We start from the raw sequence: 15,776 nt of genomic DNA on the forward strand, positions 1-15,776 counted from the left end.
TTCATCCTGTGGTCCAACTCATCCTAAACCATCTCAATTGGGTTGAGGTTGTGTTATTGTGGAGTCATCTGATGCAGCACTCCATCACTATCCTTCTTGGTCAAATAGCCCTTACACTGCCTGTAGGTGTGTTGGGTCATTGTCCTGTTGAAAACCAAATTTTAGTCCCACTAAGCAGATGGGATGCAGATTTCTATGGTAGCCATGCTGGTTAAGTGTGCCTTGAATTCTAATTAAATCACTGACAGTGTCAACAGCAATTCACCATCACACCTCCTCCTCCATGCTTCACAGTGGGAACGACACATGCGAAGGTCAACCGTTCACCTACTCTGTGTCTCACAAAGACACGGCTTTTGGAACAAAAATTCTCAAATTTGGACTCGTCAGACCAAAGGACAGATTTCCACCAGTCTAATGTCTATTGCTCATGTTTCTTGGCCCAAGCAAGTCTCTTCTTATTATTGGTGTTCTTTAGTAGTGGTTTCTTTGCAGCAATTCGACCATGAAGGCCTTATTCACTCAGTCTCCTCTGAACAGTTGATGTTGAGATGTGTCTGTTACTTGAACTATGAATCATTTATTTGGGCTGCAATCTTAGGTGCAGTTAACTCCAATGAACGTATTCTCTGCAGCAGAGGTAACTCTGGGTCTTCCTTTCCTGTGGCGGTCCTCATGAGAGCCAGTTTCATCATAATTTTCCAGATTGACTGACCTTCATTTCTTAAAGTAATGATGGACTGTCGTTTCTCTTTGCTTATTTGAGAATTTCTTGCCATAATATGGACTTGGTCTTTTACCAAATAGGGCTATCTTCTGTATACCACCCCTACCTTCTCACAACACAACGGATTGGCTCAAACGCATTAAGAAGGCAAAAATTCCACAAATGTACTTTTAACAAGTAATTGATATGCATTCCAGGTGACTACCTCATGAAGCTGGTTGAGAGAATACCAAGAGTGTGCAAAGCTGTCATCAAGGGAAAGGGTGGCTACTTTGAAGAATGTCAAATATAACAACACTTTTTTGGTTACCACATGATTCCATATGTGTTATTCATAGTTTTGATTTCCACTATTATTCTACAATGTAGAAAATAGTAAAAATAAAGAAAAACCCCTGAATGAGTAGGTGTGTCCAAACTTTTGACTGGTACTGTATGTGAAATAATCTCTTGTGGCATCATGTTCTCTAAATATCACTATCCCCATTTTTTTTTTTTTTTTTTACTTTTGGTTATAGGTTTTGCCATAAGCCAAAATACGCATTTATCTGTTTCATTGATTTACTCTTTAGCTGATTGCCAGCTTTTCAGGCAATTGAGAAATAGATACACCTCCTCAATCAAGAAAGCTAAATCATGCTACTTTCTATCTCATATTCTGATGGTGTCCCGTCTAAATTTTGGAAAACAGTTAATGCACTAGGGCGCGGAAATGAATCTCCCTCCCTGCCTAAGCAAGCTGTCAGGATCTAACATATTTACTGAGAAACATTTGATAAGTGATTATTTTAGTCAATGTGTTATCTCCGCAGGACTTTTATTTGAAAGAAATGGTGGTTTAATTTACCCTGATCAGATCGACTGCTTTTCCCTCTCCTAGCCTCTAGTTGGCATGATGGAAGATCCATCAACTTCTGGGGCTAATTTGCTTGATCCTTTCTTGCTGCAGCATTCTGCTCCTCTAATTGTGGAATTATTGACACATTTTTAACCTGACAATTATCTTGGGTGCTATCCCTAGGGTCTGGAAGGCTAGCCTTGTGATCCCTCTCCACAAAGGTGGTGACCGCTCTGACTATTGAAACATTTTCAATCTTTAATCAACACAGCTTAGATATTTTCCAGTGTCCATCAGTCTGGTTTCAGGCCAGCACTATATCTGCTTCTTCTTTGGTGATAAATGACATTGTAAATTGCTTGGACAAAAGGCAGCATTGTGCTGCCCTTCTTATAGGCCTGTGGAAGGCTTTTGACACTTGACCTGTCACCATTATTAATTTGTAGACTGTCTGAAATTGGCCTGGGTTAGGCAGCCTGCATTTGGTTTGAAAACTACCTGACAGACAGGACACAATGTTTTTCTTCTGATGGTGTTAAGTCAGGGTTCCTTGAGAGGAATAGGATGCCTTTCATTAAATAGCAGAAAACAAATAATTCAGTCAACATTCATACCGGTTATGGTGATATCGCTTATATGAATGCAGCTGCCACTGTGCTGAAGCCATTGGACAAAGTTTATCGTAACGCACTACATTTTATTACGGGTGACAAGTTCAGTGCACATCATTGCTTTCTGTATCAGAAAGTAGACTGGCTCTCTTTGAAGTCTTGTCGATTGGCGCATTGCACTCTTTTTGTTTATAAAGCCCTCTTGCATAGACTTCCGTCGTACTTCGTTGGGAACCGACAGACATACGAGCTACCAGACTCGACCTCGGGGATGGTTTACTCTGGAGATCCCTTCGATCTCCACTGAGTTAGGTACATCTGCTTTTAGTTTTTTTTTTTACACCTTACTTGTGGAATAATCTCAAACTCTCTAAAATTGGAATAATTGGTGACTAGGGCAATTCAGATGGCTGATTGAGGATATTTTTACTGAAGAAAGCATTTGTTTTATATGATTGTGTTTTGCTTTTCGTATATTGATGTGTATGTGTGATACAGGGCTCATCTGTAAAATAGACCTTGGTCTCAGCAGACTCTCTGTCCAAAAAAAGGTTACTTAAAAAAATGTATTCAGAAGATTTGGCAATGTATTTGTTTCTTCTGTTCCCATTTAAGGTGACTTCTTTCCAAATATAGCGTATCTATCTATTGAGGCTAATTTGAACTGACAAGACCCACATTTAGCAGCGGGAGAAATATGCTTCAGTAAATGGGTGAAGTTATGGATTTTTGTTCAAATCGCAGTGCGTTGTCTTGGACAGAGGCCAGTGGGGGCATGCAAATCGAGTATGCAAACACAAGCAACAAAACACGCAATTGGATTGGATTTTTTTTCAAGGTCTGAAAACTTTTATTTTGAATAAATATGCAAACATTTCTAAGTACCTGTTTTCGCTTTGTCATTCTGGGGTATTGTGTGTAGATTGATTTAAGAAACAAATATGTTTAATCCATTTTAGAAAAAGGCTGTAACGTATCAAAATGTGGAAAAAGGGAAGGGGTCTGAATACTTTCCCAATGCACTAGCTTGGTCCTTGCAAGTTTGTGGATATAAGGGCTGACCACATTTAGACAACTGGTCAATTGTTTGTCAAAAAGGCTTTTGGTTGACAGATTATTTTTGTTGAGCGGCCCATGAGACACTTGTCTGATTCGTGCCTATCTCAGTGGATTAACCCATTGCGGAGACCGCGGGAATGTCACAGTCCTTCACTCTAAGACAGGCATCTGCAACATAAGGCACACGCGAGGGTATTTGCCTTGGCACGCCAAGCATTCGTTTCAAAATTGCATTGGTTTTTCCATAAATAGCTTCTGCTTTGGACATGACACCATTTGTTAAGTATTCCTTAGGCCTGTGAAGATAATGTGTCTTGGGTATCATTTTAAATTTGACTGTACGCTTGTTTATTCCATGTGTAACTCTATGTTGTTGTTTGTGTCGCACTGCTTTGCTTTATCTTGGCCAGGTCGCAGTTGTAAATGAGAACTTGTTCTCAACTAGCTTACCTGGTTAAATAAAGGTGAAATAAAATTTAAAAAAATGTTGAGTCAAGAAGAAGGTGAATGTGGCTAAGATGCACAAGGCACGTCTCTCTCCAGAATGCGATCTGTCCTGCCAATTTGTGCACGTTCATTGTTTCATACCGTAACTGTGTGAATGGTTTTCCCTTTGATTGTTAGTGTCTATCAATTCCCCATTACGTACACTATATATACAAAAGTATGTGGACACCCCTTCAAATGAATGGATTCGCGCTATTTCAGACACACTTGTTGCTGACAGGTGTATAAAATTGAGCACGCAGCCATGCAATCTCCATAGTTTGTTAAGTGGAATGTCTAGGCGCAACAACGGCTCAGCCGCGAAGTGGTAGGCCACACAAGCTCACAGAACTGGACAGCCAAGTGCTGAAGCTTGGTAGTGAGTGTTGCGACCGAGGACAGACGATTTGTCTGTCCTCGGTCGCAACACTCACTACCAAGTTCTAAACTGCCTCTGGAAGCAAAGTCAGCACAAGAACTGTTCATTGGGGGCTTCATGAAATGGATTTCCATGGCCGAGCATCCGCACACAAGCCCAACATCATCATGCGCAATGCCAAGCGTCGGCTGAAGTGGTGTAAAGCTCGCCGCCATTGGACTCTGGAGCTGTGGAAAGACGTTTTCCGGAGGGCTGAATCACACTTCACCATCTGGAAGTCTGACGGACGAGTCCCTGCAGCAATGTTCCAACATCTAGTGGAAAGCCTTCCGAGAAGAGTGGAGGCTGTTATAGCAGGAAAGGGGGGACCAACTCCATATTAATGGCCACGATTTTGGAATGAGATTTTCGACGACCAGGTGTCCACATACTTTTGGTCATGTAGTGTATATCACCAATAGTACATTTACCACAAATCCCCATAATTTCTTATCTACAATGTTTCTTTGGTTTCGGTAATTCCTGTTAATACATTCAATAGGCTATATTATTTCTACAGTCGTTTACTGTTCTCATTATCGGAGTGGACATGTTGTTTGCAGAGCTCACAACCTATGCTACACTTGTAAGACACGTTTTGGTTTATTTCATTTACTAGTTTTGTCAATTTATTCATTGTCTTTTGTTTGGAGCGCTCCTGTCAATGTTGAGTAAGGACGCACACCTGATTGTGCATAGAGGTAGGCATAGGCTACCTAGCCTGCGCGTAAATGTATAAATGTGCCCATTTGGGGATGTCATATAGTATTTCTGATTGTCTTAACTCACCACCACTAATGAACTGTGGGGCTTCTCAAAGTAATTGTGTCTTCACCTTAAACAGCAAGTAAAGTCTGTTTTTACATCTATTGAGAATGACAAAAGTTCGTCAATGTATTAGAAAATCTTTCCAGCTCTCTCCCTTTCGATAACCACCGAGCCTCTGGGTGAAAGGGAAAAATGTCATGCCCTTATCCAGTGGGCCGGACCCAGTTGATAGTTGATACAATATTTCAAGTTCGTTGTAGACAGGCGGTGTAGAGAGATGAATGCGATTCGAAGAACATGAACAAACTGCCATGCGTAGCCAATGTGATTTATAGGACATTTATTTTTATTAGGGTATTTTCTACCTAAAATGTTTTTATTTGTAGGTTTTCTTTTACGTAGTTGGCAATACAAGTTACTTGCATTGTTATATAGGCCTCTCTCTGTGTTCTGCACTAAGTTATTTAGCTGCTAATGGCTCACGGTTTAGGCTATCATACAATATGTTCATTTGGCAGAGGCGCTCTTGCATTAGATTGATTTGTATAATTTTCATTTAGATAGAATTTAGATTAACTACATGACAACGATTTTGAGATACTAAGATGTTATACAAAAATTTAATGAAACTGCTCCATGAAAATGCTTTTGAAAATCATAACTTGCATGCAGATCGGTAGAAATGGTAAGATAAATTGTAAATTGGCATTCCACATGAAAAATGTTGCCGACCCCTGATATAGCCTATTACCGGCAAGTTCAGGAGTTTAGCGGCAGAATCTGCGAAGGCTAGTAGCAGCAGGAATAGGAGAGTTGGGAGAAGAAGAAAAAAATCTTCAAATTCTTTTTATTTTTATCTTGATCTCTGGCTATCTCTTGAGTCATTTGTGTGTCTTAATTATTTCATCAAACAGTGGGCTTAAACATCAGACAAGCTCAGTGCATATAGTTGATTTTATTAAAACGTTTATAAATGACAAAATACACGTTTTAACATGTCTATCAATTGACTGGTCGAAAGAACAGACGACCCTCTGTCAACCAAGATATTATTTTGGGTCGGGGACAGCCAATAATGGTTAGAATGAAAATAGCTCATTGAAGATTTGGAAGAGAATGGTGCATAAAGCCAATGACCCAATCCTAAACTCTTCCATTGCTTTTACCTCTCTAGACCCTTTAATTATTGACCCTCCCTATTAGCTCTAACTAGCATTGTATTTATACTTTTTTTGTATTGTCACAAACACCAAAGGCTATGTGGAGTTTATACCATATTGCTTACACTAGAGGTGTCTTCAATATGAACGAAACGGAAGAAAACAGACAAATAATGAGTAAAACGGGGATATCCTATCTGAACAATGTGAAACGCTCATTTTCTGTTGAGAAACAGTTTGCTACAGTGTGCTCTAATGAACATGACCTTGTAGTATCTAGCTCCCATTAGATCCCATAAGGGTGTCACCAAGGGCCATGGGAATGGGATATGTCCAGTGGATGATTATGGAATTGGGCCATTATGAAGCAGAAATCAATTCCAACACCTCTTTCTCTTCTGTTCTCATCAGTCAGACACAGAGTTCTGGGATAAGATGCAGGCAGAATGGGAGGAACTGGCTCGCAGGAATTGGCTCGAGGAAGAAAATGAAGGCCTGATACCACCCAGCATCTCTCCAATTGAGAAGGTAAACTCACCCAACACCTACTTCTTTCCTCAACACTAATACTAATCTGGAAAAATCTCCCAGGAGAGTTTCCAATATCATTTACCTAAACTTTCCCACCAATCCCAGAATTTATTCACAAAATGTCTATCCATTCAAAGAGATGCAATTACTTACTATAATCCCTGATACTAATCCCTGATATTACGCCCAAAAATAACCTTTTAAAACCACAAGCGAGGGCATACAACGCATACAAAGCATACAACACATACAAGAAACAGTACACCCATCATCAGTACTTTTAATCAAAAATAAACAATCGTCACTTTTATAACTGAAAATGTATAATTCTTTCTGTAACAGTGAAATACGACTCAGACTCATCCTCTGGCGTCAAAGCAAAAGTCCAAACTCTCGCCGTAATGGTAGCTCAACGTATGGTAGTTGCGTGTTAACTTAATCAAAACCGTCTAACCTATAGATAGTAGAGCGCTTGACACACCCGCTCCTTTCCACACGCCCACTACTTTCCTTTCAACACACCCACTTGCCCATACCCCGGTCAACATATTGGGCTGCAGCTACCCCTTTCTCCTGCTGTGAAGCTAATCAGGGGAGAATGTGAGAGGTCAGTGAAATATCACTTCCTGTTGACCTCTCGCTTTGACAAAAACATTTAGTTAACCTTTTTGTTCACTATTTCATGACTGACATTGTACGTTTGCACATTTAAATTAACAAAAACAGCTAATAAGATCCCTGGGCTGTCAACCAGAAGTGATGTCATACTGACCTTTCACATTCTCTTCTGCAGTCAGAACCGTTATTTTATACCTCAATGGTCAAAATAAAATCAACTGGTTTCTGTCTCTTAATTTGTCCCATTTTAAAAGGTTCATAATGTGCCAAAGTAGAATGGAAATAGTGAAATAAATGTTTAATGAGTATTGTGACTATTAACGTGTTGACATTGTGCCAGGGGCTTAGCTAGCTAGCTACATTAGTGATAGCGCTGAAACCCCTAGAGGGCGTAGTTCTTCCTGATGTCGTATTACTGCTAGGTGTGGACACAGTCAGCCCAGCCGGTAATACACTTGTGTCCCCCATGGACCGGCTCATACATAAAACATCCTCCATTCAGGCTGCAAAGGCATTGGTTTCCTCCTTAACTCGATTTAAAGTAGCAGATAATGGACCCCGTCATATATTTATGTAGTTGGTGCTGTAGATTAACTAATGAGTTCTAACGGGAAAAATAGGTTCTAACTTCGAAAAGTTTACAACTGTATAATTTCTGCTCCCAGCATATAAAAACCACGAAGACTGATGGAAAGCTCTGAAAGCAAGATGGTAATTTCTATGACTCACACAGTGGAGGAACATATTGCCTGTAGCCTGGTGTGCACCAAGTGGCATGTTTCTACAATATTCATAACATACTGACACAATTACAATCTTTATAGAATAAAAATCTAATTTCATCAATTACATGTGAAAAAACATATTTAAGTGAACATTAGCAAGCCAGCAGCAGATGAAACAGAAAGTGAATTCTCTCCTCCTTCTCTCCCAGGTGATATTCTATCACTGGCTAGATTTAGGATATTTATTAGCTCATACCAGTGACAAACTTAGCTATGTTATCGACATTTGGCAGTATACAAACCAAATCCAGCTCACTTATTTTGCCAGATAGAAAGAAACAGCCACAAATTCATTCAAAAATGTGAATAGCTAGCTATAGCAAGCTAATGTTAGCTTAGCTGCTGCTTCTTCAACAAGAAGCAACTGTGACAACATTGATTCTAAGAGTAAGATAACATTTTTTTTTAAATAAAACTTTCCCATTGAGCAAAATCCACAATCCACCCCTCCAAAGAAAGCCTGGCTCCAGGGCTTCTCAGAAATTCCACCAGATCCGCGGTTGAATCCTTGGCCGAAGCTTTGCATTTCAGTTTAGCCTGCACTCGGCAGGCCGTATAGAAAACTCCTCTGGAGCCACAGAACGGCCAAATGATCTGCCATCAGTCCAGTGTAGGGAATATCTTCGAGATGCCCTAGCCCGTAGCTGATTTCTGAATAAACTTCTGCTGGAGGGGTCTCGTCAACCCACCCGGATCCATCTGACAGGCCATCCACACACAGTCCCTCAGTCGCAGCCAAAACTACTCTTTCCCATACGCTTGTACTATCTATAGTATGACAGCACAAGCAGTCAGCTACCAACAACTGGCAGACATGTTTACATTTGGTTAGTTTGTGTTATTTAGATGGAAAACGTGAGCTAAATACGGTAGCTCTATAGTTACTCTTAGAAAAAAAGATTCCAAAAGGGTTCTTCAGCTGTCCCCATAGGAGAACCCTTTTTGGTTCCAGGTAGAACCCTTTTGTTTCCATGTACATGGAACCAAAAGTGTTCTACCTGCAACCAAAAAGGGTTCTTCATAGGGTTCTCCTATGGGGACAGCCGAAGAACCCTTTAAGGTCCTTGACCTTTAGGTCTTTCCCTTACCCTGTTCAATTCCATGCTCACTGAAGCCCATATAAATGCTTGTTCTCTGCTAATGCTGCTGGCTGTTTGAGATGCTTTAGAATAGGGGTGTGCCGATCTCATTGTATTCGTAATCGTATCCGTTTTATCACACTTTATAGTCGTGATCAGGCAACCCGGAAGTGTGCTGTAAATGCCTATACCAAAAGTGCGCATTCACTCGGAGTGCATCTCAGAGTGCATTGTTATGTTCCTTCACTCATTCACGCACATTTTTAAACGACCCCGACAGATGACAATGCACATGATACTTAGTTCTATTCAATTATTAATGAAATAGGCTAATAAATAGTACTACTACTGCCTGCATTTATTCAAGGCACAGATTTAGATTAATGTAGGCTATATATTGTTGCACTTTTGAGAGGAGCAAAACTTTTCTCTCCCGCAACTTATGCCAACATTATACAATAAATAAAAAAGTATCTACATTTGTCATTTTATTTTCTAATGATCTGTCGCTCGGTAAACATGCCTGGGCGAGAATAAATAATAATAGCAAGCAAGCATGGGCTTGGATCATGACATAATGACAGACGTCGTCAGCAATGGAATAACTATACGGTCAGACAACGTAGGCCTACTAAACAACGCCAAGTAGACAGACAAAAACAATCATATGGCGTCAGCAAAGTCAACAGGAAATAACTTGATTGAACAACAATGACTAGCTACAGATTCTGATTCATACATTATGTTTGAAGAACGGGAGACGTGTGCACTGAGACGAGTGACTGAGTGAAATGGGGGAAATGGTAGGGACAGCATCCACTTTGAGAAGAAACTTCTTTCTGAAGCCCTCCTTCCATTATTGATATCTGTGAAAGTTCTCTGGGATGGAATGGGCCCTGCAGATGGACGAGTAGACGCCCAATTCGACCACCTCATTCTCACAAATGTATTGAATTAAGATAATTTACGTTTTTCATTTACTGTTTGATGCTGACCACGGGGCGTTTCTGGATTGTTTCCAAAGTTAGAGCTGATTTTGAGAACCTCAAACTCACCTTTTAAAACAACATTACAATAGTATAACAATTGATTTAAGTTTTGCAATTTGGGAATGTTTTCTTTGTGTTCTCGTAGTAATTATTATATGCATTTCTGGCATTAGTAAATAGGTGTTACACTCCCACAGCTCGTTGGTGGAAAAAAAACAGGGGAAATATTTGTAGTATCTTAATAAAACACAATTTTCCACCACCATGCTAGGGTGGCTAATGCTACTTGCTGATGTTGCGGTCTGCGTTCAACCAGGGGTAAACAGACTCGCGATGTGCAACATCTGGAAGTTGTCAGAAAATCTGAAAATGGTGGTGGAAAATTTTATTTTTGTTAAGACGGTAAGCATATTTTTACTGACAAGCCATTAAATCAAGTTAAGGAGGAAACCGACGTCTTTGCAGTTGAATGGAGGATGTTTTATGTACCAGCCGGTCCACGAGGGAAAGCAGTGTATTGCTGGCTGAGTACATTAAAGTCGTACGTAAGATGATAAACGATGTAAAAGGAATAATATTGCCATCTTGTGACCGGTTAGGCTACATTAGTGAATAATGGGCAAATGCTTTGCCTGACGACTCAAACGGAATTATTCCACTGCTCTATCGTTCGCTACATACATCAATCTGAGACTGCCATCAATGAAGTTTTTTGTGGTGACGTCAAACTGAGGGGTGTTGTAGAAAACAAATTAATCAAAGACAATGACAAATTTCCTAAACGCCTCATTACTTATGTTTGTTCTTGCCCGACTAGTCAGGCGGTCTGGAAATCATCGGAGAGGTCGTCAGAAGCAGACTCATTGTGAAAAAGAAACTAACATCTGTGGGCATGGCGTAGTGTTTGACCGGAGCAAGGAGTTTGAGTAGCCAGGCAAGGAAATTCTAGCTAGCTGTACCACCCTGTGTTTATTTGGTTTACTCACTAAAAAAGTTATGGCTATGAGTCTGAAATGGGAATTTGAATCTTTGTTAAATCTATTCAAGAATAGTCAATAGTAGGATTCATTTTCTATCAAATTGTCACGTTCCTGACCTAGTTCTGTTAGTTTGTTGTATGTGTTAGTTGGTCAGGACGTGAGGTTGGGTGGGCATTCTATGTTTTCTGTTTCTGTGTTGGTTTTGGGTTGCCTGGTATGGCTCTTAATTAGAGGCAGGTGTTTGGCGTTCCTCTAATTAAGAGTCATATTTAGGTAGGCGTTGTCACAGTGTTCTGTGTGGGTGATTGTCTTCCGTGTCTGTGTTTGTACACCACGCGGGACTGTTTACGGTTTGTTCGGTTTGTGTAGCCTATGTTCCTATTCGTGCGTTTTCTTGTTTTATGTAAGTACGTCGTCTAGGTCTGTCTACACCGTTTGTTGTTTTTGTTAGTTTAATCAAGTTCGTGTTTTCGTTAATAAAATATGTCATTTCACTACGCTGCGCCTTGGTTCCCTCAATACTCCTCCTCTTCAGATGAAGAGGAGGAGGACTGCCGTTACAGAATCACCCACCAAGAATCCAGAACCAAGCAGCGTAATTTGGAGCAACGGGGAAGTATACAGGACTTATGGAGTTGGGAGCAAATATTTAACGGAGAAGGACCATGGGCAAAAGTGAATCACCGTCCATGGGAACAGCTGGAGGCAGCTCGGAGAGTGGAGGAAAAGAGAGAGAGGAACCGGAGTTATGAGGGAACGCGTCTTGCACGGAAGCCCAAAAAGCCCGTGAGTAACACCCAAAAATTTCTTGGGGGGGGGCTAAGAGGTAGTGGGCCAAGGGCAGGTAGGAGACCTGCGCCCACTTCCCAGGCTTACCGTGGAGAGCGGGAGTACGGGCAGGCGCCGTGTTACGCAGTAGAGCGCACGGTGTCTCCTGTACGAGTGCATAGCCCAGTGCGGGTTATTCCACCTCCCCGCACTGGTAGGGCTAGATTGGGTATTGAGCCAGGTGTCATGAGGCCGGCTCAACGCGTCTGGTCTCCAGTGCGTCTCCTCGGGCCGGCATACATGGCACCTGCCTTACGTATGGTTTCCCCGGTTCGCCTACATAGGCCGGTGCGGGTTATTCCACCTCCCCGCACTGGTCGGGCGACCGGGAGCATTCAACCAGGTAAGGTTGGGCAGGCTCAATGCTCAAGAGTGCCAGTACGCCTCCACGGTCCGGTATTTCCGGTGCCACCTCCCCGCCCCAGCCTAGTACCTACAGTGCCTACACTACGCACTAGGCTACCAGTGCGTCTCCTGAGCCCTGTTCCTCCTCCACGCACTCTCCCTGTAGTGCGTGTATCCAGTTCGGTGCCTCCAGTTCCGGCACCACGCACTAAGCCTCCTGTGCGTCTCCAGAGCCCTGTACACACTGTATCTTCTCCCCCTACTAATCCTGATGTGCTTGTCCTCAGCCCGGTGTCACCAGTGCCGGTACCACGCATCAGGTATAGAGTGGGCTTTGAGAGTACAGTGTGCCCTGTCCCTGCTCCCCGCACTAGGATGAAGGTGCGTATCCTTAGCCCGGTGCCTCCAGTTCCGGCACCACGCACCAGGTCTACAGTGCGCCTTATCCGGCCAGAGCCATCCGTCTCACCAGCGCCGTCTGAGCCATCCGTCTCACCAGCGCCATCTGAGCCATCCGTCTCCCCAGCGCCATCTGAGCCATCCGTCTCCCCAGCGCCGTCTGAGCCATCCGTCTGCCATGAGCCTGCAAAGCCGCCCGTCTGCCATGAGCCTGCAAAGCCGCCCGTCTGCCATGAGCCTACAGAGCCGTCCGCCAGACAGGAGCCGCTAGAGCCGCCCGCCAGACAGGAGCCGCTAGAGCCGCCCGTCAGACAGGATCTGCCAGAGCCGCCCACCAGACAGGATCTGCCAGAGCCGCCCACCAGACAGGATCTGCCAGAGCCGCCCACCAGACAGGATCTGCCAGAGCCGCCAACCAGACAGGATCTGCCAGAGCCGCCAACCAGACAGGATCTGCCAGAGCCGCCAGCGAGCCATGAGCGTCGAGAGCCGTCAGCCTGCCATGAGCGTCGAGAGCCGTCAGCCTGCCATGAGCGTCGAGAGCCGTCAGCCAGCCATGAGCGTCGAGAGCCGTCAGCCTGCCATGAGCGTCGAGAGCCGTCAGCCTGCCATGAGCGTCGAGAGCCGTCAGCCTGCCATGAGCGTCGAGAGCCGTCAGCCTGCCATGAGCGTCGAGAGCCGTCAGCCTGCCATGAGCGTCGAGAGCCGTCAGCCAGCCATGAGCGTCGAGAGCCGTCAGCCAGCCATGAGCGTCGAGAGCCGTCAGCCAGCCATGAGCGTCGAGAGCCGTCAGCCAGCCATGAGCGTCGAGAGCCGTCAGTCAGCCATGAGCTGCCCTTCAGCCAGAAACGGCTATATACCCAGAACTGCCCCTCAGTCCAGAGCTGTCTCTCTGTCCGGAGCTGCCTTTCAGTCCGGAGTTGCCCCTCTATCGTGATCTCCCTCTCTATCTTGATCTACCTCTATTTTCTGATCTATCCCTCTGTCTGGTGCTATCCCTCTGTGTTGATTTATCTCTCTGTCCCGGTGCTGTCCATGTCATTGATGTTACTAAAAGGATTTTGTGGGGGTAAATTGAGGGTGGACATTTTTAGGGGGAGAGGGAGGTTAGGATTGATTATCGTGGGGTGGGGACCTCGCCCGGAGCCTGAGCCACCACCGTGGTCAGATGCCCACCCAGACCCTCCCCTAGACTTTGTGCTGGTGCGCCCGGAGTTCGCACCTTATGGGGGGGGTTATGTCACGTTCCTGACCTAGTTCTGTTAGTTTGTTGTATGTGTTAGTTGGTCAGGACGTGAGGTTGGGTGGGCATTCTATGTTTTCTGTTTCTGTGTTGGTTTTGGGTTGCCTGGTATGGCTCTTAATTAGAGGCAGGTGTTTGGCGTTCCTCTAATTAAGAGTCATATTTAGGTAGGCGTTGTCACAGTGTTCTGTGTGGGTGATTGTCTTCCGTGTCTGTGTTTGTACACCACGCGGGACTGTTTACGGTTTGTTCGGTTTGTGTAGCCTATGTTCCTATTCGTGCGTTTTCTTGTTTTATGTAAGTACGTCGTCTAGGTCTGTCTACACCGTTTGTTGTTTTTGTTAGTTTAATCAAGTTCGTGTTTTCGTTAATAAAATATGTCATTTCACTACGCTGCGCCTTGGTTCCCTCAATACTCCTCCTCTTCAGATGAAGAGGAGGAGGACTGCCGTTACACAAATGTTCATATTTCCTTTAACTTTCTGTGTTGTCTCACTTATCAAAACTCACTTAATTCATGTTTATAAATTATTTATAGATGCTTTATGAATGGGAAAATAAAATTGACAGTACATTGACTGCATAGAAGCACTTCACAACTAAGCACTTCAGACCTTAAATGTTGGTGTTATAGATCAGTGGCAAACTGCACAGTTAATTACCTTGAAGTGCTTCGTTATAAATGCTTCATGGGAATGTGAAAATAGATTTAACTTTACTTTGGACTGCATAGAATTCCTACATAGACCCTTCATGTGTGCGTTATAGACTAGTATAACCAACTTAGGCCTACTTGTGATGTGGAGGGGTGTTAATGAGTTACGAAAGCGTTATGATATGACCCTCAACTACACTATTTGATCCATACAATTTACCCTGAGGATTCAACCCTGTGGGGATCTTCATGCCCCATTGACCTCTGAGAAGAAGTAGATATGGGCCTATACCGGCCTATATATCAGCATAATTTTCTAAATGTGTTTGGGCCTTTTGGCATATTCACTAACACTGGTATGGCAGAAGCACACTTTTGAGAACATCCATAATGATAACACTACATTGTCCTTGTAATATGAGCTCTTGCATGACATGAATGTATTATAGATATGCTATTGATACATTTTACTAACCTTTAAAAATGTTGCTTGGACCTGTTATATCACGTTCATGAAATGCTTATAGATGTGTAATAAATGCGTTATGATATGTAGTCAATGTAAATCTTTACCCTTGTGGTATGGAAGAAGAATCATTCATGATCTACTTTATGGAGACTTAGCGTAAGTGTTGGGTAGTGGGGGGAGTGGAGGGACAGTTAGGACTGGTGCTGGTGCACACACAATGCCTAACTGAATTTGCTGCGGTTATAGAAATCCATCCATATAATTGGATGATTTGTAATAGAACGAGCCACACAGTATAGGTCCCCATGAATAACACATATTTGAATGCCTCACTGAGACAGTTATTACACCCGAGGTGTTAACCTCACATATACTCATGGCACCTGATGTTACACGGTCGTGAAACAGTTATAAGATTCTAAATTTTTATTGTTTCATGAATGAACTGTTATACCGCAAATACCCTACTGTCAATTATGTAATATTAACCATGTACTTGTATTCGTATGAGCATGCAGACATTATTTACACAGTCGTGTGCAATTCATTCAAAAAGATGCCTGTGATATTTACAGGGCTACTACTTTCACACCAACAACCCGTACAAAGAGTGGCCCAATGCTTTTGAGGAAGGGCAGCAGAAGGCCAGAGATGGTGACCTGAACAATGCTGTCCTGCTACTGGAGGCGGCCATTTTGCAGGACCCTTCGGACTCGGAGGTAAAAGATCATTGAGTTCAGTGGTGTAGTGAAGGGTATACACAGGTATATGCCGTATACCCACATATT

General features: G+C 43.1%; 1 protein-coding gene across 1 annotated transcript in view; it reads left to right on the top strand.

Moving 5' to 3' along the window:
- Positions 1 to 15,776, top strand: part of pex5lb (peroxisomal biogenesis factor 5-like b) — an 82,956-nt gene that overhangs the window by 58,081 nt on the left and 9,099 nt on the right. The window contains exons 5-6 of the mRNA XM_039004441.1: positions 6,479 to 6,595; positions 15,564 to 15,707. Coding sequence (XP_038860369.1) covers positions 6,479 to 6,595; positions 15,564 to 15,707 — 261 coding nt within the window. The remainder of the gene's footprint in view (positions 1 to 6,478; positions 6,596 to 15,563; positions 15,708 to 15,776) is intronic.

This window comes from Salvelinus namaycush, chromosome 11, assembly GCF_016432855.1.
Source record: "Salvelinus namaycush isolate Seneca chromosome 11, SaNama_1.0, whole genome shotgun sequence".
Lineage (NCBI taxonomy): Eukaryota > Metazoa > Chordata > Actinopteri > Salmoniformes > Salmonidae > Salvelinus > Salvelinus namaycush.